Genomic DNA, 27234 nt, shown 5'->3' on the forward strand with positions numbered 1-27234 from the left:
TTTTATGGTGCTAATTTTATTATAGGATCCTTTACTTGTATTACTTACATTTCGAACACCTAATCTAATACCAGGAACTGTGTTAGAGAACTGACAAGAATAAATCACTTCCAACATCAATTTTGGGAAATTCAAGTAACTATTTCCACTTCCCTCACCTTCTAAATTAGGGACCAAGTTCCTCTTTCCATTCCATAAGGAACCCAAGATTAAAACATCTTAGGCTGGTACCATTGTAGTTTTGCGAGCAGCCAATCAATGAAAAGGTAAGAGGGAAAGAAAAATTAAAAGGAAGACTTGTTTTCATCTTCTAGGAAGGTAGGAGAGTGGTGTCTGCTGACTCTCTTAAGCTTTACAATAAGTACCACTGAGAAAAGTCCTAAGTGACATTACTATGAGGAGTGTTTTATTGCTTGTTTGTTTTATTGCTTTGTTTTTGTTTGTTTGTTTGTTTGTTTTACTAGAGGACTCATTCAAGAGTTTCAACAGAGAGAAAAAAGAATACAGAGGGGAGGAAATTTTCAATTAAATAATTCCAGAAAATTTCCAGGACAGAAGAATATGATGATTTTTCATATTATAGAAACTAAATATAGCCCAGCAAAACAGAAATTTAAAACATCCATACAGAAGTTTACTTTTGTGATGTTTCAAAACATGGAGAAGAAAAACTAGATCTTAAAGCCTTTTCAGGAAGGAGGCCGGGATGGTATGGGGTAGGTATGAGGGCGGAGTCTACAAAGAAAATATATTAGCTATGTGAAGCATAAATTCTTACTCTATTTGCTTTTAACAAGCTTATTACACTGTTAACTTTTTACTGAATTCTAATTATAATATATCCTATTTGAGTTTGGTTTTTTTTTTTTTTTTTTTAGGTGTTTGTCATAGGGTACATGTGCTCACTGGAGAAGAGAGGGAGAGACACAGAGAGAAGGACAGTGAGAAATCACCAATAAGAGGAGTTTTAACATCCACGGTTTGGAAAGTTATATATACATAGTTGTTTGGAAAGTCATGATGCATTTTTGCATATAAAAACATAGAATAATACACATAACTTTTCCAACAATCCAATATAAAGGGAAGCAATTGCAGGCCATTTTTTCTCATAATCACTTGTCAGTCATATACATTGGCTAAGTTCAGACTGACTTGGAACAAATTCTGTGCTGCAGCACAAGATGAATTTATAGGAACCACACTGAAAAGTGCTTTGGCAAGTGGATAGCTGGAAATTTAGGAGGATTTTGGATGCATAAATGAATAACTGGCCAATGATAAGAACATGGATAGAGATTTTAGAAGTCCTGTTTGGTACATTTCACTAAAGGTCTATCTCATCTGCCATTCACATTTGAGGCAAAAATTGTAAATCTTGGGGTTAAAGACCAAAACAAACAAACCAAAAATACCACTTATAACAGTCTGCAGCTAAATCTCAGTTCTTTCTAATTTCATGTGAACAAACCACATAAAGAGATCTTCCATGGAAAGTACCAGGAATGAAGAGAAATTAGCCCAGTTTTTCTCCAAATTCCTAAATTCATGTACTATTTTCTATTCTAACAAGTAAATCTTGAAGTACCTTCAACAAACGATTTGTGAAGAGAAGAACAGAAATATGTTAAAATCATGCACTAAAACCTTGAGAATCAATTCATGAAGAAAAGAGGCACACTAAACTATTTTTAGAATACAAATAATCTAACAATCAGCTTGTATCTTAAGAAACCTGTGTGTGGGGGGGGGGCAGGGTGGGGTACATATTAAATATTCAGGTTATTTCAGGTAAGTAAATCATCTTCTCACTGTTTAACAAAATCAGATATATTAACTACTTAAAGATATTTGAATATTATACAAAATGTGGGTATAGTTTATACAACTATCAGGCAAAAAAGTAATTTTGGAAATTCATATTTTAAAACTTTGCTACATTAAAAAGTCCTATTTTGGGGGCTAGAAAGTGGTGTGGTTGTTAAGGTGCTTTACTCCCACATGGCTGACCATGGTTTGAGTCCCAGATCTGATGGCTTGAAAATCATGCCGGGCATGTGTGCGTGCATGCCCAAAATACCAGGAGGAAAACACAAGAGAAGGCATTGCAGTGTGGTCATCTCTCCTGAGGGGTGTCTCTCACTTTCCCTCTCACTGTCTCTCTCTCTCTGTCTCTGTCTAGCGATTGCATGCACCCTATGGTAAAAACCTAAAAGAAATAAAAACCTATAGTATATTCTTAAAAGAAATTTTTCCATAATTTTGCACATTTTCTTTGTATAATGTGACAGACACTTACAATAATAAATAGTCTGACAGAGTGTAGATACTTTCAGAAGGTCTGAGATAATTAACAGAGAGATTATTCACTCAACTGAGTGGTATTTGACCCAGTGCAAACAAAGGCCAAGGAGAACATGTGAAGTAGTGGCTTCATATGTCAGTAATGCACTTGGTTATTTGACAATCAACATGCATTCTTACTGAGATATAGTCACAAATGCATCTCAAAAAATGTGATTTGAACAAGAACTGACCTGCTTAGCACCTGGCTTCTGCTCCATCGGTGTCATGGTAAGCATTTTAGTCTCTTTCTCATACCGGCAATAGTATTTCACCCAAGATATTCCCAAAGCCCCTACAAAAAGAGGCAAAAGTGAGCTGACAAAATGAATATTTTAGCTATATAGTCGGTCCACACCTAAGATGGAAACTGTCTATAGCTTGTTCTTGAGAAACTTCAGATCCAACTCTGAGCTTACATAGTCACTGAACTACTATGTATATGAAGATCCTAACCTTTACCATCTGCTTTCCATATCTGCACCTGGCTTGCTCCAAACCTACTCTCCCTGCCATGTTTTCTATGAAGGATATCACCATATATCCCTGAGGCTAGAAATTTATGCTGTTATTACTCCTTCCCTGTAACCTATTTGATTTTATTGACCTTTGGGTTTTTCCTCTTCCATTCCCCTATGTATCTCTTGTTTAGCTTTCTTATTTCCACACATTTGAACACTGAATTTACTAAGGAACTTATTACTGTCATACTTAAATGTTTTAGGAGATATGTCAAAAGTACAAAAACTAATGATTTCTTCAATTGATTATTTCAGTTGCCTTCTCTCTGGTTTACCCATCTCTGATCACTCATTTCTAGTCCATTCTCTCCTCCTTGGTAGAGAAACATTTTTAAAACATATTTAAGTGATTCCCCATGTTATAATCCACCCATAGCTTTTCCACTATCCCCAAACTCCTTAGACTATTTATAAAGCCCTTCATAATGTGATCAAAACTTTTCTTTTGAGCTTTGTGTCTTGGTACACTCATCTCTATATTACTATCTTACTGAATTATTTTCAATTCCCATAAAATGCATAATCCAAATCTAATACATAGTTAAAAGAGAATGGGCAGTATTAATAATCACATCAGGATAACAGATACGAATCAGGACTATTTTGGTAAACCAGGACCCTACAAATAAACTGTCTTCTCACACCCCTGTTTTTACTTATGCAATGCTATATACCTAGAATTCTCTTCCCCCTTTTCTTTACCTGTCAAATTCCCATTTATCATTCAAGTTCTTTCTTAAACATCACTTCCTCTTAGATATATGTTCCAAATGTAGTGCTACATACAGTTCATTATAATTATTCACATATTTGTTTATCTCTCCCATCAGAATGTCAACTCTTAAGAACAAAATGAACAATCAATTCATTTTCCCCACCCCACCCTGCCACTTTGCATAGTGTCTGACGGAAATGATGCTCAGTAATCATACATTCCACTGAGTAGCAATATCATATCCATATGATGAATTAGAAAACTGGGGCATGGAAGGATCATACAGCATACAGAAGTGGTTTTCAAAGAGGGGCAATTTTGCCTCCAAAAAGACATTTGGCAATACCTGGAGACATTTTAGGTTTTCACACCTAGGGAGTGCTATTAACATAAAGTGAGGTAAAGCCAGGGATGCTGATAAACAAATTATAATATACAGGACCACCCCCAAAATAAAGAATTATTTAGCCTAAAATTCATTAGCACTAAGAATGAGGAAACTTGTAATGCAGAGTTAAAGAGATGAACCTGACAAAGAGATCATATATTTTAAAATTATCAAAGTTGATTCTTCTGAGATCAGCAGATGGTGTAATGGTTACATTGCTGGACTTCCACATAGTCAACTATGGTTCAAGTCCCTGACCCGGCCGTTTAAAACTCACATTGGTTGTGTGTGCGTGCATGCCCAAAATCCCAAGAGAATGGAAGAGAAGGGATTGCAGCATTGCCATTCCCTCTGGGGGGTGATTTCTCACTTTCTGTCTCTCTGTTTCTCTCTGTCTTTCTGGTGAATGCACACACCCTATGGCAAAAATCTCTCAAAAGAAAAAAGTTAATTGCTCTAATGGGAGAAAAGCTTGATAATATCACTGCTGATGTTCCATTCTTGTTAATTGTGTTGACTTTTTGCCACCAATAACCTCTAGGTACATTTCTTCTGCCTACTCCTCAGACAGAATAACTCTGGGCAGGGACTGAGATTATAGGCTTCAGGGTATTGGACTTTAATTCAAAAAGAAAATCAAATACCATTTACCGGTTTGCATAATGTCATTTAGGAGATAAGAAAGCTTGAGTCTTCAGTGACTAGATAAGTCAACCCATTTTCCTAGGTTAGTAATGAATAGCAAATACTGACATCATGATGGTCATTAAGTTCTGTAAGAACAACATGTAATTCATCTGATGGTATAAATTATAGTGGTAGGAGCATACCTTTTGGCATCTCACGGGCCTGCTTTTAACCTTAGGCTTGTTAACTGAGCAATTTTAAATGGTTACTTCTATGAGCCTTATTGATTTCTTTTGTAAAATGGACATAAGGTGATTTCAAAAATTAAATGAGATGGTGTTTTTAAAGCACTTGCACAAAATAAGTATTATTTTTCTGACTCTTTGCACCTACCTCCCTTTTTGTATTAGTTAAAGTGTCATCAGAAGGATTAACAATCTCCATTTGAATCTTAGAGAAACCTTAAATGTTATCACCACAAATCCTTTGTGAGACAAATCCATAACTTCCCTCAATTTCCCTTTTTATATTCACTAGTCCATGTCTATGTTCCAAGGAGCTGTAGGTATCAGGAAACTATGAACATTATGGGTATCCAGAGTTTAGTATGCTCAAGTGGCAGTAGGTGGTAGCTGAATGAAACCAAGTGAATACCCCTGTATTCACACATACATTTCTCTTGTGTATAGAGATAGCCTTCAATGGTTGGCTGTCCTGGAAGTTTGCATGTCTGAGGTGCTTCTTTCATCCTTTTCTTAAGTTCTTCCATCTCTTCCCGGGTACTGGAGAAGTGATTTCTTGTCTATCAAAACATCATCATCACAATCATTATCATCATCACAAGTAAGTATTTATTGCTCAGAGATTTTTCTGCTTATAGTATATGCTATACAACAGCAAAAAAAAAAAGGCAAAAGCAAATGCTGAATGGCATGGTAACTAGAAAGCAATTTCATAGAGTTTAATGGTACTAAAAACTGGAAGAGAAACAAATATAAATAGCAATAAATTCATAAAATTGCAATTGGGATTTCTTTTTCTAATGGGATTTACATAAGGTTGCAATAAATAAGAATTCTTAGAATTGTGAGCACAAAACTGACCCCTGCATTATAATAAGAGAGACTATAGAGAAGGTTATCAAAGATAATATTAGCATAGCTACTTCTAAGTTTTGCTTGAAATATAATTACTGCTTCTATGACCCTGAATCACATTGTGGCTATAAGAATAAAATATATGGGTGTATATTAGTGTAATGGCTATGTCACTGGTCTCCCACGTAGTCGACCGCGGTTCGCGTCCCGGACCCAGTGGCTTAAAATTCACGCTGGGCGCATGTGCGTGCGTGCCCAAGATCACAAGAGGAGAATGGAGGAGAAGGGATTGTGGTGTGACCATCCCCCCTGGGGGGTGATTTCTCGCTTTCGGTCTCTATGTCTCTCTCTGTCTGTCTGGCGAGCACACACACCCTCTAGCAAAAACCTTTCCAAAAAAGAATAAAATATATGAAAAGCATCTCCTTCTAAAGACAGATCAAAAGAAGCTATGTTTTCACATTTATGAATAACAAAGGCTAACAGTAAGAAGGAATCTACTTAAAAATAGACAACTAAAACATGATAGCAAGACACCATTTAAAATGCGGGTATAAAAATCACTAGATAGGTCATTAGTGCTCCATTTCAAGAGTACAACATAACGTGACTGAAAATGTGATCTGTGCTGCCCTATCTGACTAGCCCATTCAATTAATTATTCTGTAATGAATTAGCCTGATGTATACATGAAAAAGCTTGTTGTTCAACTCATACTTGCCAAGTAATATACAAGGGTACTTCCAAAAGATCATGGAAAAAATTTATCTTAGTGCAAACAATTTTGAAATCCACACATAGGTTTTTAATGATATACACTTTCCATTAACTTTTTAAAGACATCCTCATATGTTATTTGAGTGATTTATTTGGTTGTAGGAAGATGTAAATCAGCAGAAGATGGAGACACTTCACATTTTAATGAAGAAGAGTACCCAGAAAGGAGGAAAATACACAGAAATAAATAAATAATAATAATAATAATAACTGTAAGTCACATTCTTCTTAAACAAGTAACTGAAGCTTATTTCCATTAAAAGTTATTGGTATTTTTCATCTAAAAATATATCTGTAAATTTAATTTAGTGTTTAAAGTCACCACCTCAATAATACCTGGTCTTGTCAGACCAGCAGATGGCATAGCAGTTATGTTGCCGCTCTCCCACATGGGCAACTACAGTTTGATTCCCAGACCCAGTGACTTGAAAATCAGGCCCAACATCTCAGGAGGAGAATGGAAAAGTGACTGTGCATGGCCATCACCCCTGGGGAGTGATTTTTCACTTTCCCTCTCAAAATCTCAGTCTCTCTCTAACAAGTGCACACACCCTAAGGCAAAACCTCTTTAAAAAAAAAAAGAAAAACACTGGTCTCCCCTTCATCATCATTAGTCCTGGAGCCTTCACTGCAGAGCAGGGAGCAGTAGACCTCAAGGAAACCAACTGAGGGAGGAGACCACCTCAGACCTCCCATTGCCTTCCAACTGCCCCAGGTCCATCCCAGACTGGTTCCTCACACTTTGCCTCCATTATCCCCAGAACCTGTGCTGCAGAGCAGGAATCAGTGGCTGTCAGTGAGACCAATTGAGGCAGAAACCACCTCAGACATCCCACTGCCTTCTAATTGCCCTAGGTACTTCCCTGACTGACTCCTCTCACTTCTCTTCACTCCCATTACCCCCCCACCCCAGAGTCTGCACTGCAGAGCAGGGAGCAGCAGCAGCCAGGGAGACCAACTAAGGAAGAAAAACTGCCTCAGACCTCTAATTGCCTTCTACCCATCCAAGAATATTTTGAGAGTTAATGATTTACTGAATCACACACTATGTGATTCCTACTCCTTCCCCCATTTGAAATTCTCCAGCTCAGTCCCAGGTGCACCTGCTACCTAAAGATTGGGAAAGGAATCAACACTTAAAGCTGTCTTGGGACCAGCAGTTAGCATAATGGCTGTGTCACTGAAATCCTATATAGCCGAACCCGGTTAGAGTCCTGGACCCGTTGGCTTAAACTCATGCCGAGTGTGTGTGTGTGTGTGTGTGTGTGTGTGTGTGTGTGCATGCCCAAGATCCCAAGAGGAGAATGGAGGAGAAGGGATTGAGGCATGGCTATGCCCCCTGGGGGGTGATTTCTTGCTTTCCATCTCTCTGTCTCTCTCTGTCTTTCTGGCGAGAGCACACACCCTATAACAAAAACCTCTCAATTCTTTGAAGACAAGGTCCTCTACCAAGAACATATCTGAGAAGTAGAGGTCTTCTTCCCCCCTGACATTATAGAATCAATACCAGAAAATTTGAAAGAAATGTATAATCCATCAGATGACTAGAAACAAGTGCAGAAGCACAAGAAATATGGGAAAACAAGGAAACAGCTCTTAGTCAACAAAACAAAGCAACTCTAATTCAATCATACACAGCACAAAAGAAGTTTTAGGAATGTCAGAAATAGATTTCAGAATATTCATGGTGACAGAGAGGAAGAAACCCTTCCAAGATTTGAAGAAAGAAGATAGACAACATAAAAAGAACCAATCAGAACTTCTAGAGATGAAGACAGTAATACAGGAATTCAAGTATTAATACCAGACTAGACCACAGAGGAGAGAGAATCTCTGAACTGGAAGACAAAATCTTTTATTTAGATTAAAAACCAAAAAAAAAAATAGTGAAAAAAAAATAAGGACAACAAACAGGAAGCACTAAATACTATCAGAATAGGTATTCCAGAAGACAATGAATTGAAGAAGAACATAGAAGATCTACTCCATTAAATACTTGCAGAAAACTACCCAAATCTAGAAAAGCATCCAGACATTCAGATCCAGGAAATACAAAAGACCCCAAAGAGAATCAACATGGCACATCATAGCCAGGATGATAAAAATCATAGACAAAGATAAGATTCTAAAAATGGCAAGAGAGAAACATCAAGTCATTTAAAATGGTTACCCTATTAGGCTAACATCAGACCACCCAACTGAAATGATACAGGCAAGAAAAGAATTGGAACACATATTCAAAATACTGAAAGAAAAACAATTTCACTCAAGAATACTATACCTGGCAAAATTATCCTTCAAATTGGAAGAATGTATAAAATAATTCTCAAACAAAAACTGAAAGAATTCACAATACTAAACCAGCTCTTCAAGTGCTGAACAGAGTACCATATAAGGAGAACTAAAGAGAGATAGATATAATAAGAGAACAAAAAACAACCAAAAAAAAAAAAAAGACTAAAAAAAGGCTGGAACAAATAAATCTACAAATATCAATAATAACATTGAACATTAAAGGATTAAATTCTCCAATCAAAAGACAAAGACTGGAGGGAACCAGCAGTTAGCATAATGGCTATGTCGCTGGACTCCCACGTAGTCAACCGCGGTTTGCGTCCCAGACCCGGTGGCTTAAAACTCACGCCGGGCATGTGTGTGTGTATGCCCAAGATCCCGAGAGGAGAATGGAGGAGAAGGGATTGTGGTGTGACCATTGTGGCGTGGCCATCCCCCCTGAGGGGTGATTTCTCTCTTTCTGTCTCTTTGTCTCTCTCTGTCCGCCTGGTGAGCGCATGCGCCCTATAGCAAAAACCTCTCCAAAAAAAAAAAAAAAAAAAAAAGACGAAGACTGGATAGATGGATAAAAACCCAGAAACCCTCTATTTGCTACCTACAAGAAATGCACCTCATGGATAAAGACATATATAAATTGAAAACAAGTGAATGGAAAAAGATATTCCATGCAAATGGAGATTAAAAAAAAGGCTTGAGTTGCAATACTGATATTTGACAAAATAGGCTTTAACAGAAAAACTGTAAAAAGAGTCAAAAAAAAGGACATTATATAGTACTAAAAGAGTTAATTCACCAAGAGGGTATAACACATACGAATTATATGCACCCAACCTGAAAGCACCCAAATACATGAAAGAAAGACTGCTAGATTTAAAGATAGAGATAAACTGCAACAGACTAATCATTGGGGATCTCAGTACCCCACTGTCTCCTTCAGACAGATTATCCAGACAACATATAAACAATGAGATACAGGAAATAATACCATAAATGAGATGGATGTGATAGATATTTATAGAATTTTCCACCCAAAATCGCAAAATATATATTTTTCTCACCCCTGCATGGAACCTTTTTAGAGACTGACCACAAAATAGTGCTAAAAACAAGACTTAACAAATTTGAAGGCATAGAAACTACATCAAGCATCTTTACAATCATGATGGAATTAAACTGGAAATTAATTTCAGAAAAAATTCTCGAAAATACAAAAACATATTGAAACTAAACAATAGTTTCAGTGACTACTCCTGAATGGCTTCACAATCACTGAAGAAATTAAGACAGAAATTAAAAGATTCACTGAAACTAATGATAACGAGTGTACAAGCTTCCATAATCTATGGGAAAGAAGGAAAGAAGTCATAAGTAGTTCACAGCAATCAGTACACATAAGAAAAAGATGGAACAAAAACATATTGAAACTAAACAATAGTTTCAGTGACTACTCCTGAATGGCTTCACAATCACTGAAGAAATTAAGACAGAAATTAAAAGATTCACTGAAACTAATGATAACGAGTGTACAAGCTTCCATAATCTATGGGAAAGAAGGAAAGAAGTCATAAGTAGTTCACAGCAATCAGTACACATAAGAAAAAGATGGAAAGGCATTCACTAGAGACTGACCACAAAATAGTGCTAAAAACAAGACTTAACAAATTTGAAGGCATAGAAACTATATCAAGCATCTTTCTAATCATGATGGAATTAAACTGGAAATTAATTTCAGAAAAAATTCTCGAAAATACAAAAACATATTGAAACTAAACAATAGTTTCAGTGACTACTCCTGAATGGCTTCACAATCACTGAAGAAATTAAGACAGAAATTAAAAGATTCACTGAAACTAATGATAACGAGTGTACAAGCTTCCATAATCTATGGGAAAGAAGGAAAGAAGTCATAAGTAGTTCACAGCAATCAGTACACATAAGAAAAAGATGGAAAGGCATTCACACCCATCTCTTGTGTTTGTATATCTTTTAGTCAATCATTTTCAGTCACAGGGTGTAGACACTCAGTACATATTATGTGGTGTGTGTGGAGGAGTGAGGCCTAGGGAAGGACATTTGGAGGAGGGATACAGAGGCAGAGCATTGATGGGATAGGGAGGTGTGGTGTTACCTATTGAAGATATTTTGATCAACTGGACTGGGGAGAAATGTTCACATATTGAAATGTTCACATTGTAAGCTAAACAATGTGACTGAATGTATATACATAAATAAATTAATTAATTAATAAAAAAAGAAAAAGATGGAAAGGTGGCAAATTGACAACCGAACAACACATCTCAAGGAATTGAAATAACAACAAAAATACCAGCAGAAAAGTAATAATAAAGATTTGAGCATAAATAAAGAATAAATGAACTATATGGAAAAGAAATTAAACCAAAAGCTTGTTCTATGAGAATATTAAAAACATGACACAACATTAGCTTGACTAATTAGGGTGAAAAGAGTAAGGAACCAGATAAATCAAAGTCACAATGAAACAAGCAATATTATAACAGATATAATAGAAATACAAAAGATCATTAGAGACTATTAGAAGTGACTTTTATCAACAAAAAAAGAAAACCTGGATGAGATGGACAAATTTCTGGACACATATAAGATACCAAGTCTGAAGTAAGACATATAAAACCTGGATAAGCCAATAATAAGCAATTATATTTAAGCAGTGATAAATAAAGCCCCCCCAAAATGAAGCCCAAGTCCCAATGGTTTACTTCTGAATTCTATAAAACTTTTAAAGAAGAGCTAACCCCCATTATAATCAAACTATTTCTAAAGATCCAAAAGGAAGGAAGCCTCCTAAATTCATTTTATGAAACTTCTATCGTCCTAATCCCCAAAACCAAGAAGGACATAACAAGAACAATAACAAAAGTACAGGCTGATATCTCTGATGAATAAGGATGGTAAAATTCTCAACAAGATACTAGCAAATTGTGCCCAACAACACAGTGAAAAGATTATACACCATGACCAGGTAGGCTTTATTCCAGTGATGCAAGTGTAGTTCAACTTAAGAAAAACCATAAATGTAATACACCATATTAACAGAAGAAAAGATTAAAAACTGTATGATCATATCAATTGCTATTCACAGATTTAGAAAAAACAATCACAGAATTCATCTGGAATCATAAAAGACCCCATATTGCAAAAGCAATATTGCGCAAGAAGAGCAGAATAGGAAGCGTCAAATTCACTGACCACAAAATATATTACAAAGCTGTGATAATCAGGATTTCAACCTCCAAAGACCCTCAACCCAAACTTCACCCTTTTGCTCCTGAGGTCTAGCCAGGAGTCAGGATCAGCCAATCAGCACCCATCTATCTATGAGTTCTGGCTCCATTCAGAAATTTCAACTAGCAAAGATCCTCTGCCCAGACTTCACCCTCTTGCTCCCCAGGTCTAGCCAGGAGCCAGGCTAGAGTACCCTACTTATTCTCTTTGTCTCTTTCCATCTCTCTCCCTCTCTCTCTATTTTTTTAATTTTTGGACAAGTTCTTTTTGCTATAGGGCACGTGCTCTCACCAGAAAAACTGAGAGAGACAAAGAGTCAGAAAGCGAGAAATCACCTCCCAGGGGGGATGGCCATGCCACAATCCCTTCTCTTCTATTCTCCTCTCAAGATCTTGGGTACACATGCACATATGCCCGGTGTGAGTTCAAGTAACCGAGTCCGGAACTTGAACCACAGTTGACTACATGGGAGTCCAGCAACATAGCCATTACGTCAACTATTGGTCCCTAATTTTTTAAAAAAAAATTTAAACTTAGCTCTCTGCTGCTCTTTCATCTTTCTAATTCTTACCTTTTCCCCTGCACCCACAGGATAAGTCAATCAGCAGCCATCTATATATGAGTTCTGAGTGGCCCCATTCACGTGGCATACTAGTACATGCTACGGTTTTCATTTTTTGAAAAAAAAATTGTTTTCTTCTCTTTTTCTTATTGTTTTTATCGTTTTTTTCCTTTTATAAATTATTTTTTCTATTCTTCCTTTTCTTTTTACTTTTCTCACTTTTCTGCTCGGCCTCCACACACTTTCTAGACAGGTCAAGGTGCTCAATAGTCAAATACCTGAATAATTTTAGGATAGATTAATCCTCAATTTTCATTTAATCAGCAAAAGAAGAAAAATGGTACTGTTCACAGAGTGCAGATCACCTCTACATTCCTCGGCATGCTCAGATATAACTCCAAAACATAGGAAAAAACACATAATCCATCAGATGAACAGAAACTACCACAGATGTACATAAAATATGAGAAACCAAGAAATTATCTCTCTTCTAATGGAAAAGAATAACTCTTCTTCCTCCACAAAGAATAAAAGAGAATTCATTGAGAGAAATGTCAGGTAAAGAATTTAAAGTATTCATAGTGGCAAAGCGGAGAGAAATGTCAGATAAAGAATTTAAAGTATTCATAGTGGCAAAGCTAACAGAGATGCAAGAGAATAGAGACAACAAGCTCTAGAAGATACAGGAGAAAAGAAACACACTGAGTTTCAGGAGGTGAGGAAGTTCCTGAACGATCTGAAAGAGGAGATACACATTATAAAAAAGAATCAAATGAAACTTTTAGAGATGAAGGCTATAATACAGGAAATCAGAACTTCTGTTGAAAAGATCAAAAGCAGATTCGATCATGAAGAAGACTGAATCTCAGATGTAGAAGACAGAACCTCTGACCTAGAAAAAGTCACCAAAAAGATTAAGGAAAAAAAAAACATAAAATGAGAATAACATATAAGTAATACTTGATACCATTAAATGCCCAAATATCTGGATCACCAGTATCCCAGAAAGTGAAGAAACTAATAAGGGCATTGATAGTCTATTCAATAAAATCCTGGAAGAAAACTTTCCAAACCTAGAGAGGCACTAAAATATCGAGACCTAAGAAATACAAAGATACCCACAAAGATTAGACCCAAGAAGATATTCCCTAACACAAGACAAGATACTAAAACTGGCAAGACAGAAAGGTCAAGTTACTTTCGAAGGATATCCCGAGAGGCAAGGGGCAGGCCTTCAGAAGAAGACTCCTCCATGGCTCCTGAGAACTAGTGATTTCAGGAAAAAAAGAGAAATGAAGATTTTCTACTAATAATTCAGCCCCCAGACCACAAACACGAGTGGTAGGGAGCCCCTTTAGCCTTCCCTGTGTCTTTGTCTCTGTCTCTCTCTGCCTCTGTCTCTGTCTTCTCTTTTTATGTAATTTTTCCTTTTCAACATTTTTTAAGGTAAAGTATACTCTTGATTTCAGCCCCGCCTTTATCTCACTATTAATCATTTTCCCTCGCTCATCCGGGAGAGGCAAGGGGCAGGCCTTCAGAAGAAGACTCCTCCATGGCTCCTGATAACTAGTAATTTTCCGCCGTGTGTTTTTTTATTTTTTGCTTTCAAAAATAAATAATTTAAATTTTTTTTTCTTTCTCTCTGTTTCTTTGTGTGTTTTTTGCTTTTGTTTTTCTTTTCTTTTCTCTCTCTTTCTGTTTCCTTTTCTTTTTCTTTTATCTCATCACTCTTCTCCTCAAATTGTACTCTCTGTGTTTCTAGACAGATCTAAGGGAACCATAGCCAAACATTTAAATAATATTAGGATTAACATGTTCCTCAATATCCACTGAATCTGCTGTGCGAAGGGATAAAAACGGAATGGCAAAGAGATTCCAGATCACTTCCTTCTGAACACTCCTGGACACTCAGATTGAACTTCAAGAATTAGGAAGAAACACACCATCCATCAGATGACTAGAAATCACTGCAGGGCCATAAGAAATGTGAGAAAGCAAGAAAATATCTCTACTTCAAGGAAAAAGAATAACTCTCTTCATCCATAGGCAGTTCAATGGAAATCATGGAAATGTCTGATAAAGAATATAGAATATTCATAAAGTTGAAGCTAACAGAGATGGAAGAGAAGAGAGACAATAAACTGTGAAAGAGGCAGAAGAAACACGCTGACAAGGTCCAGGAGGTGAGGAAATTCTTACAAGATCTAAAAGAGGAATTATACACTTTATAAAAGAAACAAATGGATCTGTTAGAGATGAAGGCTATAATACAGAAAGTCAAAAATCTCCCTTGAAAGTATTAAAAGCAGACTAGATCATACAGAAAATAGAATCTCAGGCATAGAAGACAGAATTGCTGGCCTAGAAAAATCCACCACAAAGACTGAGATAATTGCACCAAAAACTGAGAATAATATACAATAAATACTAGATAACATCAAACATCCAAACATCTGTATAATTGGTATTCCAGAAGGCAAAGAGACTCATAAGGGCATTAATCATCTATTCCATAAAATCCTGCAAGAAAATTTCCAAAACCTAGAGAGGCACTAAAAAATCTAGTTCACAGAAATACAAAGGACTCCAAATAGAATCAACCCAAGAAGATCTTCTCCAAGACACATTATAGCCAGACTGACGAAAACTACAAAGACAAGATACTAAGACTGGCAAGAGAAAAATGGCAAGTGGTATTTCATACATTTGTAGTTTTGTTTTATTTTTGTTTTTTAAGGTGTTTGTCATGTGGCATGTGTGCTTGCTGGAGAGAAAGAAAGAGGTGAGAAATCACCCTTCAGGAAGGATGGCTACACTGCAATCCCTTCTTCATTCTCCTCCTGGGATTTTGGGCATACACATCCACTGTGATTTTCAAGTCACCAGGTCCAGGACTCAAACTGTGGTCAACTGTATAGGAGTCCAGTGCCTTAACCATTGTGCCACCTACTGGCTCCTACACTTGTAGTTCTTAAAGGTTCTTCTGTCCTTCAGTTATGTCCTTTCCCAACTAAGTATTAATGTTAATGAGACTTCAGATGGAACAAGGGGAATCCAGTATTGCTGAACTGGAGAGAACTCATTCTGAGAGAACTCATTCTGCTTAAATGTTGGTCATTTCCAAGTAACACCCATGTTAACCTAACCAATGATATCAGGCAGTGGAAGCGCATCCACTAGTTTCTCTTCTAAGAACTTTCTACTTTGATACTCTTGTTTTAAAATGACCATCTTGATATTCCAAATAATATGCACTGGATATATCCCTTCTACCTTAATTTTTTTTTTTAAAAAAAAAAAAGAGAGATTTTTGCTATAGGGTGCATGCACTCACCAGAGAGAAAGAGATACATAAAGCAAGAAATGACTCCCTGGGGGTGGGGAATGGCCACACCACAATCCCTTCTCCTCCATTCAGTCTTGAGATTTTCAGCACACACGCATATGTGCCCAACAAGAGTTTTAAGTCACTGGGTCAGGACTTGAACCTTGGTTGACTACATGGGAGTCCAGCAAAGTAACCATTCCATCATCTGCTGGTCCAAAATTTTTAGTGCTATAAGGGATAGATACTTGCTCCAGAAGTTAAATTTTAGTCCTGGTAGAAGAGACTACTTTGGTCTTATGCTGGAAATACACTAGAGCTCATTAAATAGGCCTACACCTAAGCTAAAAAACCTAAAATTTAAAATTACTTACACATTTATGAGATACTAGGGAATCTGAGTGACCCACTGTATGGTTAAACTGAAAGAGATCTGAGATTATCTGGCATAGCACTGTCCAATATAACTTTCTATAAGGCTTATATGTTCTGTGAATAGTGAGCCCTTAGAATATATCTGTCAAGACTGAGGAACTGAGTTGCTCACTTTATGTCATTTAAGTTACTAGTGGTTATTGTAACACAACTGATCTACTGTAGATAGAATACCTTAACAGAAAGAACATGAGATTTGAAACTAAAAACAGATGCTCAGGTTTAAATCCAGGCCACTCTCATTAACTATGTAACTTTGGTCATGTTATATTATCTTGTCACTCATAAATATGTATATGTTAGCTGTGCTTGCTATTGTAAGTCTTTAAATTAATTAATTTAGAGATCTTAAATAAGATCTTTAGGGAATAAATAAATGTGAAAAATAAAATATGGAAAAAAAAGGCATGGAAAACAACTATACATACCTATACATACCAGAGACAGTGTGGGAGAAGGGTGGGAATTGGCAGAGGGTGAGAGGTAAGGAATCAAGGTGGGGGTAAAAAAGCAAAATATATAAAAAACAGGAAATAGAAAATTATTTGTTGATAGTAACATGTATGGTTATATCCTTGATTGAGCCAATATACAATTTATACTGGACAGAATATCTAATTTTGTATACTGTATTGATATACAGTGAATGACTGTAAATAAATAAATATAAATATAATAGTAATAATAAATAAAGTAAATAATTCTTTTTAAAATTTTTTTAAAAACTATGATAATCAAAATAGCATGGTATTGGCACAAAAACAGGCATTTGGACCAATTAAACAGAAAAGGTACCCCAGAAGTAAACGTCAAAACATACAGCTAGCTGATTTTTGACAAAGGCACCATATAGTCCAGGGGGTATAAAAAAAAATCTCTTTAGCAAATTGTGCTAGAAAAACTGGGTATCCACCTGTAGAAAGATGAAACTGGACCCCTATCTCTCACCATTAACAAAAATCAACTCAAAGTGGATCAAATATCTAAACTAAAGGCCTCAAACTATAAAACTACTTGTGGATAATGCAGGGGAACTTCTTAGAGACATCTGAGCAGGCAGAGACATCTTAAATAAGACCCTTAAATCACAGGCAAATATTCCGAAAACAAGACAAGTGAGATTACATCAGGTTAAAAAGCTTCTGCTCAGCAAAAAGGAATAAAAAAATAGTGACTCAGCAATGGTTAGAATGGGAGAATATATTTGCAATCTATGCATCAGATATGGGACTGATAACCAGAATATACAGCGAACTCAAACAACTTCCCCTCCAAAAGAAAATCAATTAAAAGATGGGAAAATGAGCTAAACAGACAACTCTCTAAGGAAAACATATGACCAGCCAAAAAGCATATAAAAAATGTTCAACATCCCTTAACATAAGGGAAATGGAAATCAATCCCTAACCCCAGTCAGAATGACTAAGATTAAAAAAATAAAAAATGATAAGTGCTGACGAGGCTGTAGTACAAAGGGAACTTTCCTACACTGTTGGTGGGAATGTAAATTAGTACAGCCACCATGGAGAACACTATGGAAGTTCCTCAAAGATCTACAAACTACCATATAATCCAGCATTTACACTCCTGGGCATCTACTCAAAGGATAGAAATACATTCAATCAGAAAAACACCTGCACATCCATGTTTATTGCACCATTATTCACAATTGCTAGGATATGGAACAACCTAAATGTCCATGAACAGATGAATGGATTGAAAAAGTGTGGCACATATACACTATGAAATACTACTCAGCTATGATAAACAAGACTTTGGCATTTGATAGAAAGTGGATGAATATGGAAGATTTCATGGTAAATAAAACAAACCAGACTATGAAAGAGAGGCTTTGTACGTCCCCACTTAATATATGCTGAATGTCCAGATGCTATGGTAAAAACTGAAAGATTAGAAGATATAAAAGCATGTAGAAAAATTATAGATACTAGAGACAGTGAGGGAGGAGGTTGGGAAATAGAAGTGCAAGGCAGGAAATCAAGTGGAAAAGGAAACATTTAAATAACACAAAAATGTCAAATTATCTGTTGATAATAATATGTATATAAATATCTTTAACTGGTCTATTATATAGTGTGTTCATGTTGGAAAAAATCCATTTTACAAGCTGTAATGAAATACAGTGATTGAATGTATAAAAATAAATAAATAAATAAGCTAAGAAAAAAAAAAACTGGTCTTAGACCAACAGGTGGCATGAAGGTTAAGGCAGCTGGATACTACATGGCCAACGCCACAGTTCGAGTCCCAGACCCAGCAGCCTGGAAAATTATGCCAGGCATGTGTCCACGCATGTCCAAAATCCCAAGGAGAGAATGGAGGAGAAAAAATTGTGGCACTGCCAACCCTTTTGGGATTTCTCACTTTCCCTCTCTTTCTCTCTCTGGCAAGTACACGCTATAACAAAAACTATAACAAAGTTTTAGCAAAATTAAACTATAACAAAAACTAAAATTAAATTAAAATTTTGGTCTTGATTCTACCTTAGCACTTATTGTAAGGATTATGATTTATCTGAATTTACATCTCTCTCCTCCAAGATATTCATTTTGGTATGTCCATATCTTTCACACTGCCTGACAGAGTTTATGAACAGTGGATCTATAAATATCCATTAAATAAGAGTTAAATAAATGAATGAATGAGTTAAAGAATAATTGAGGAGTCTCCAAAAGGTTCATGGAAAATGTGTATTCTGAAAAAAACTTCACAGATTTCCAAATTTTTTTTTAACCAAAACTAACTCATACTTTAATTCCATTTTTCCACAAACTTTTTAAAGTCCCTCATATGTGAAAAGAATGGACAGGTTGTACCTGTGCCCATCTATAAGAACTGGCATGGAAAAGAAAACCTTCAAAATAATTTGGTGCCAGTCATTGGCATGGTGGTTAAGGTACTGGACTCCCTCCCATATGGCTGACCACAGTTCAAGTCCTGGACCCAGTAGCTTGAAACTCACATGGGGCATGTGTGCGTTCATACCCAAAATCCCAAGAGGAGAAGGGATTGCAGCATGGTCATCACCCCCTGGAGGGAGTGATTTCTCACTTTTTCTCTCTGTGTCTCTGTGTCTGGTGAGCTCATGCACCATATAACAAAATCTCTCTAAAAAATAATAATAATGTGTTTAACTGTAGTAATAAGTAGTGAGAAAAGGAAGAGAGGGTAAAATGGACATTTGTGGTAATAAAAATAATGGAGCATCTTGACTGATCAGGGAAATAACTTAAGACTTGCACTTAAATAAGGCTGTAGGGTTCTGATCTGGGAGGGTGCAGCAAAATACCAACACTTAATAAATATTGGACAGATGGAGGTGTTGTCACGTGGAAAGGTGGGTTTGAACAATCGTCAGTCTCAAAGGCAAAGAAGTGTTCAAACGGAATATTCTGTGCACTACAGTATTGTGATACACACCAGTGTATCCTCAAAAATTGGCTGAGATGCAATAACTTACATTGTCAAGGTCAAGGTAAATGGAGGTGAAATTCAACTGGAAATGGAGAGACAGGTCAAGAAATCTAAATACAAACTCACATTCTGCAAACTGAGCTGGAGCTGCTGTTTGTATGGCAGGAAATCCTGTGTGAGCTCAACAGTCAAGTTGTTGGAAATGAAGAGGCTATGAAGAAAGGCCAAGACCTAGGAAAAACATGGAAAAATAACTTTATCACTATCACCTCCTAATTAGTCAAATAAAGGAATAATGAACTCAGAACTATGGAGTGTTCATTAATCAGAAACTACATAGTATTTACCAAGCACAGTGTTAAAAGCAGTCATGCAAACATAAACAGGTCTAAAAATAAATATTCTCTTATCAGGTTAATGATTTACCCTGGAATCAGTTTCAGAAAATGATAAAAATCAACAAATTTATCCATATAGATCTCATTCAGATAGTATACAATATCATTCAAAATTTGAACAGTATAGAAATGAACTGTGTGTCTCTTCTATATATATATATCCTCAGGACTGCTACATAGTAGGTGTACAATAAATATTTGTTGGATGAGTGAATAAGTAAATAGATAAGTGAATAAAGTAAGATTTTGCATCATTTTTTAAGATTTATTTTTATTTGAACTTTATTTATTTATTTTTATTTTACCAGAGGGGGACAGAATGAGAGTAAGAGTGAGAGAGAGGGAAACTGAGAAAGCAAGTCGCCAGGTCCAGGACTTGAACCTCAGTTGGCCATGTGGAAGTCCAGTGTCTTTAACTACCATGCCACCTGCTGGCCCCAAGATTTTGTTTCTTAATGAAGACTGTCATGATGCTAAAAGATCAATGGAGTCTGAACCAATTTCCAGACACGTGAATGATGAATAATGTATTTTTAAATGTTCAGAATGTTCAACCCCATTTAAAACCAAATATACATAAAAACAAAAGAAAATATTTTATACACACACATGTTTTCACTTGCCAGAGGGCACATATGTTTGTCCTAGGGAGAGGAATGAGAAAGCACCCCCTCCCCATAGGAAAAAGTCATGTTATAATCCCTTCTCTCCATTTCTCCCATCTTTCAGGATGTGGGCATGCACACATGTGTGCTTGGCATGTTTTTCAAGACATAAGGGCTCAGGATTCAAACCACATGTTTGGCCACGTAGGAACCAGTCACTTTAACCACCAGGACATGGGCTGGCCTTATAAAATTATATTGTTAAATTAATGCTCAACATTGACAAGGTATAATAGGAAGCAAAATTGCTCTATTCTTTTTAGGAAGCAAATGGATGAGCACATATAAACATGTACACCATGAATATCCATATATATACATACCTATATAAATACACATAAAACCATATAATATACACACATATACATGCATGGTTTATATGCGTTTATAAGTGTACTATGCTAACCCTCTAAATACAAACCTTGTTTCTTTCTGAGCTTCCTCATCTCAGGAAACATCATTACCTACTTAGTCATTCAAGTCAGATACTAAAGAATCATCCCAGAGTTCTCTTTCATTCATATTTTATTCTAATCCACCAGGACTTCCTAATTTTGCATCTGAAATATATCTCTAATATAGCCATACTTTACAATTTCCACTACCAACACCAAAACCAAACCAGTATTTCCTCTTGCTCAGATTACTATAATAGCTTCCTAACTGGCTTCCCTTATTTTCACTCTTGGCCCCTTCTGAGCTAGTCTCCATACAACAAAACCAGTCCATGATATACCCTATTTAACACCCTTCAGTTATTTTCCATGGTATTTAAGACTAAGATCCAAATCCCTATGCATGCCTATAGATCTATTCCTTCCTATTATACATTACCTTCTGCCACTCTCCTTTTCCCTCAACAGTATCTAAAGATACTAATCTTTTCATACTTTAAACACAGCATCTTTCACTCAGGGCTGTGCACATGTTTCTGTGTGTATGTAATATGATGTTCTCTTCTCACTATCCTCATGACTGAATCTTTTTTTACATAGACCTCATCTTCAAAGGTATTTTCAGAGGTCCTCCATGATCACTTAATCTAAAGTAGCTGTTGTGCCAGCTGGTGGCATAATGAGTAAGGTAGTTGAAACCCACATGGCCAATTGTATGGTTCAAGTCCCAGATCTGGCAGCTTGGAGAACACACCAGTCACATATGCAATTCTGTCCAAAACCCCCAAAGGAGAAATAAATGGAGGAGAGGAGATTGAGGCACAAGCATCCCTTACAGAGGGTGCTGTCCCACCTTTCGTCTCTCTCTGTCTCTCTCTGGCAAGTACAAGTACCTTTTGGCAATTTTTTTCCTTTTTTTTCTTTTTTCATTTCATTTTCTTTTATACATTCAATCACATTATTATTTGGATTACAAAATGGATATTTCAACAGGTGAACTTTTGGCAATTTTTAAAAAAGTAATAATAAAATAGCTGCTCATTTTTGTTCTTTATTTTTATAGCTTTTATCACAATTTGCCATTATTTTAAATATGTACATAGTGTTTGCCTTCTGTCTACTCTATTAGATGTAGTCTTCATAAATATAAACAAAAAGTGAGTCTTTTATGTTCACTACCTAGCATAATGCTTGACATATAGTGGAAACTTGGTAACATTTGCTTAATAAATGAATAAATAGATGTACATACATAAACCTTTATAGATATATACAAATGAGAACAGAAACACATGTACACAGATATGCATGCTCATGTGCAATATACATACATGTGCACATGTATGTACACACACCTATGCCTACAAGTATGTGTGCATACGCAGATAGAGAAAGAGAAATAATAGATATACAGAGAATTTGAAAGGGAAAGTGCCACAATTTTAATAGTGATTATCTCTGTATTTGAGATTTGCTGTTTTTGTTTTATTTTTGCCTTGTAAGTGTTTTCTTTTTCTTCCCATTTTTATTTTTATTTGAATTTACATTCTACATTTTGCCAGCTTTATTGGGCTAAAATTAAGAAGTTAAAGTGTACATATTTTAAGGGTACATCATCATTACTTGATATATGTTTACTTTTCTGCAATGAGTGTATTATTTTTAAAATAAAGAAGAAAGACAAAAATTCAACATACTTATCAAATTGAAGAATATAACCTTCTATAATCAATTAAGGAGAATGAAGTAAAAAATCATATAAGATAGAAGTAAAAATAGTAGAATGGGAAGTCATTAAATACCAGGAACATAAGCTCCTAGCATAGTACCCAAAATATAACAGGTACATTTAGAAGCTTTCTGAAATCATGAAAGGAAGAGGAACAAGTTAATAGGAAGAGTGACAAAGGAATTAAAGGAGGGAGAAAAAGAGACAGAGGGAAAAAAGAATGAACAAAAACAGTCACAGAAGGAAAAATGGGGGAGGTAGGAAGGAGAGAAAGAAAGAATATTAATATAAAAAATTAGAGAGAGAATAAGAAAAACATAAGCCAGCATGACCACATTCTTTCCATTCATTATTAAGCACTTACATTCTTTGAGTTTCCAATTTATGATCAGTTTTCCACATTTATTTGGCATTTGGTAAATATTTTTAGACCATTCATCAACAGATAGTACTTACTGGCTCCACAATATTGAACTTCTTGGACTCCTGAACTTCCTGGATTTGGTAAACATAATCAAGTGAGGACTCAAAGAAATTGTGCCTTTCCTTGTCCACCTGGAGGTCTGCCTAAAGAAAAGAGCAACAACTGTCACAACATGACACAGTCATTCCTGAAAATTAGTGCTTATAAATTCAACAGAATGGTAGAATTAGTGGAACATTTAGTCACCAAATAATAATTCTACCCCTTGGGGACCAGCAGATGGCATAATGATTAAATTACTGGACTCTCACATAGTCAACCACAGTCTGAGTCCTGGATGCCGCTGCATAAAACTCACAGGGGCATGTGTGCATGCATACCCATGATCCTGAGAGGAGAATAGAGAAGGGATTGCAGCATGGTCATCCGCCTGGGAGGTGATTCTTGCTTTCTGTCTCTATGTCTCTCGCAATCTCTCTGGGGAGTGCACACACCATATAGAAAAAAACTCTCTCCAAAATAATAATAATAATAATAATTCTACCCCTTTAATTTACTGAGAATAAGAAGCCAATAAATTAAAAAATTGACTTGACTGTCCTCCACCTCCCCTCCTCCCCAAAATAACTCACCCAAGACTTACAGTTTCTGATCTGACATGTAAGAAGCTGAAAGTCATCATGCCTATTTATACAATACAACAAAAAAGCTGAACAAGTGGAAAATCAACAACTCTCCTTTGATAAAACAGAAAACTGAAATTCTCTTTATAAGCCAAATGATATATAGCAATTGAATGTATAAAATAATAATAATAACAAAAGAAAAGAGAAATAAGAGGAAAAACTGCTGCTTCAAAACTGGATAGAGAGGTGAATACAGAGAATCAGAGCATACCAGAACAGAAGTTCAGGCTAGTAGATAGTACATGGGAAATTACAACTGAAAGAATTGCAATTTCTTACCTTTTTTAAGAAGAAATCTCTATGAAAATCCTAACATACTATGGGTACCAGAATATATTTCAGTGTCTGATATCTACAATTACAGCAAACTATGAACAGCCTAATTCCTAGGCAGGTAAACATAAGAATTTACAAAGACTTATTGGTTTATTTGACACAAATATCATCTCTGGCTTTCAACAAAAAATTACAAGTCATGCTAAAAAGTGAAAACAAACAAACATAGTATGAAAAGAAAGAACACACATCAGAACCAAACCCATATACTGCAAAGACTGTAGAATTAGAAGACTGAATTTAAAGTAACTATGATTAATATGGTAGTCTCTAATGGGAAAAAATAATATGCAAGAACAAATGGGTACTATTAGCAATCAGCTAAAAACTCAAGGAAAGAATCCAAAGGAGACCTCTTGGGTCCAGCTTCATGGCTGTGAAGTTCCTCTAGCTAGGGTCTCCCCCCACCACCCCCGCCCTGCCCCTCACAGACTCCAGTGCTAGCCAGGACAGAATCCATCCAGGGACTTTCATCTCTGCTGTCCTGTACATTCTGCTTTCATCTCTGCTGGCCTGTACATTCTGGGTCCAGCTTCAAGGATGTGAAGCTCCCCAAGCTAGGGTCTCCCCACACCACCCCACAGACCCCAGTGCTAGCCAGGACAGAATTGTTCCAGGCAGCTCCATCTCTGCTTTCTTGTAGCTTCTGGGTCCAGATTCATGGCTGTGAAGCTCTCCCAGCTAGGGTACCCCTGCACAGGCATCAGCGCTAGCCAGGTATGCAGGATCTGCATCGTCTTCTTGCCCTGTTCTGTTACTTCCAACTTGTTTTTTCTTTAAAAATGAAACAAAAACAAAAACAGCTTTTCTGTCCCCTTCCTTGGCTTGTAACTTGCTAATTTCTCTCTCTCTCACGCAGGACAGAATCTGTCCGGGCATCTCCATCGCTGTTCTCCTGTACCTTCTCGGTTCAGCTTCACAGCTATGAAGCTCCCTGAGCTAGGGTCCACCCCGCCCAAAGACCACAGTGATAGCTAAGTAGTAAAAGTCTGTGTCTCCCTCTTGGTCTTTTCTGTTCCTTCAAACTTTTTTTTTTCTCTTTAAAAAAAAAAAAGCTTTTCTGTCCCTTTCCTTATGAATTTATCTTGCTAATTTCTCTCTTTTTCTTTTACCCTCAACAGAGTCCATCCAGGCATCTCCATCTCTGTTCTCCTGCACCTTAGCATGACATGCAAGCGCAAAAGTGGTTCTCATTTTTAAACCCAGTTTTATTTTCTGTGACATATTTTTTTCCTCTACTTTTCATTCAAGTTCTTTCCTTCTTTCTCTTCCTATTTCTTCACTTTTTCTTCCTATCTCTGCTTTTTCTTCCCATTTCTTTGCTTTTTCTTCCTATTGCTGTTTCCTACTCTCTTTTTCTCTTAACATAGTTTCCTATTTTATTGCTCAGCCATTAACCAGTCCTTAGAGAAGACTAGGTACATATTAACTAAAAATCTAAATATTGTGACTTTTAGAGAATTGTTTGCCCCTCACTGTATTGGTTGTAAAAAGAAGGAAACTCTCCTTCATAAATCCAATTTCAACACTCCTCCCATGATTCCCACACTGGAGGACATAGTAGCAAGGAGAAAACAGCACTGAATTATTTCACAGTGAAACACATGAGCTCACACTTCAAGAATCATTCTCAAGATTCTCTCTCCACCTGTGGTGCTCAGTTCCTTCTGCATGGTCACTGGGGAGACCGTGCCACTGTGCTGACCACGCTCTGCCATACAAGGTGTCCATGAAGCCTTAATTTTAGAAACCACTATATTTGTAAAGAATTAGGAAAATGAATCCATTTCTGTTTGGTTGCATGGGACTTTAAGACTAACTTGCACCCCACCCGACCCGCAAACCGGATCGAACTGGCCAGCTGTTCCAGACACCAGGCTGCCTGAGGCTGCAGGCCCTACCGCCCTGACCTTTGAGCATCCCCACCCCTATTCCTCTTTGGACCCCAGGTTGGTTGCATGGGACTTTAAGATGAACTTGTACCCCACCCCACCTGCAAACTGGATGAAGCCGGCCAGCTGTTCTGGACACCAGTTGGCCTAAGGCTGCAGGCCTGACCGCCCTGGACCTTCATGCATCCCCACCCCTATTCCTCTTTGGACCTCAGATTGGTTGTGTGGGACTTTAAGATGAACTCACACCCCACTCCACCCCACTTGCAAACCGGATCGAGCTGGCCAGCAGTTCTAGACACCAGGCGGCCTGCACATGCAGGCCCATCTGCCTAGCACCTATGACTTATCCCCCTGCCCTTTCCCACTTGCCTTTGGACTATCTGAATTTTAGTTATTTGAATAGTGCCCGGAACGTGTTGTGTGCCGCACAATTTCTTTTTTTGTTTTGTTTTTCTTTGCTCTTGAGGTGTTGCTTATTAGGTCGGTTGGAGGCTCACCACTCCTTAGAAACAGAAAGGACTTTGGGCCATCCAGAACTAGTGGTAATAGTTAATGGTAATGGTGAGCAACAGGTAGGCCAACCATAACAGAAATCATCAATTTTCTAATCCTGTATAACTTTTAACACTCAGAGATACCTTAAATAAGTTAGGAAACAACATACAAATTGCCTGATGACTAGGAAGAATTGCAGAGGCTCAAGAAGTATGAGCAACCAAAGAAAGACCTCTCCCTCAAGGGAAATCATCAAGTCTACATCACCCACAGTCAGTACAATGGACATTGTGGACATGTCTGATAAGGACTTCAGAATATTTGTAGTGACCAAACTAACTGAGATGGAAGAGAAAAGAGACAAGGAGCTCCAGGAGATGAGGAAGTCTTTTCATGACTTGAAAGAAGAAATGGATACCTTAAACAA

The 27234-nt window shown here is 36.8% G+C and overlaps 1 protein-coding gene across 1 annotated transcript in view; it reads right to left on the reverse strand.

The window, feature by feature from the left end:
* Window positions 1-27234, reverse strand: part of LOC102499325 (oligophrenin-1) — a gene marked incomplete at its 3' end in the record, with an annotated part of 66169 nt that overhangs the window by 27716 nt on the left and 11219 nt on the right. Inside the window, exons 3-6 of the mRNA XM_006165966.1 lie at window positions 23428-23538; window positions 19911-20015; window positions 5267-5396; window positions 2538-2638 (exon numbers count right to left, since the gene is read on the reverse strand). Coding sequence (XP_006166028.1) covers window positions 2538-2638; window positions 5267-5396; window positions 19911-20015; window positions 23428-23538 — 447 coding nt within the window. The remainder of the gene's footprint in view (window positions 1-2537; window positions 2639-5266; window positions 5397-19910; window positions 20016-23427; window positions 23539-27234) is intronic.

Source organism: Tupaia chinensis, unplaced genomic scaffold, assembly GCF_000334495.1.
Source record: "Tupaia chinensis unplaced genomic scaffold, TupChi_1.0 Scaffold144111_1, whole genome shotgun sequence".
Classification (NCBI taxonomy): domain Eukaryota; kingdom Metazoa; phylum Chordata; class Mammalia; order Scandentia; family Tupaiidae; genus Tupaia; species Tupaia belangeri.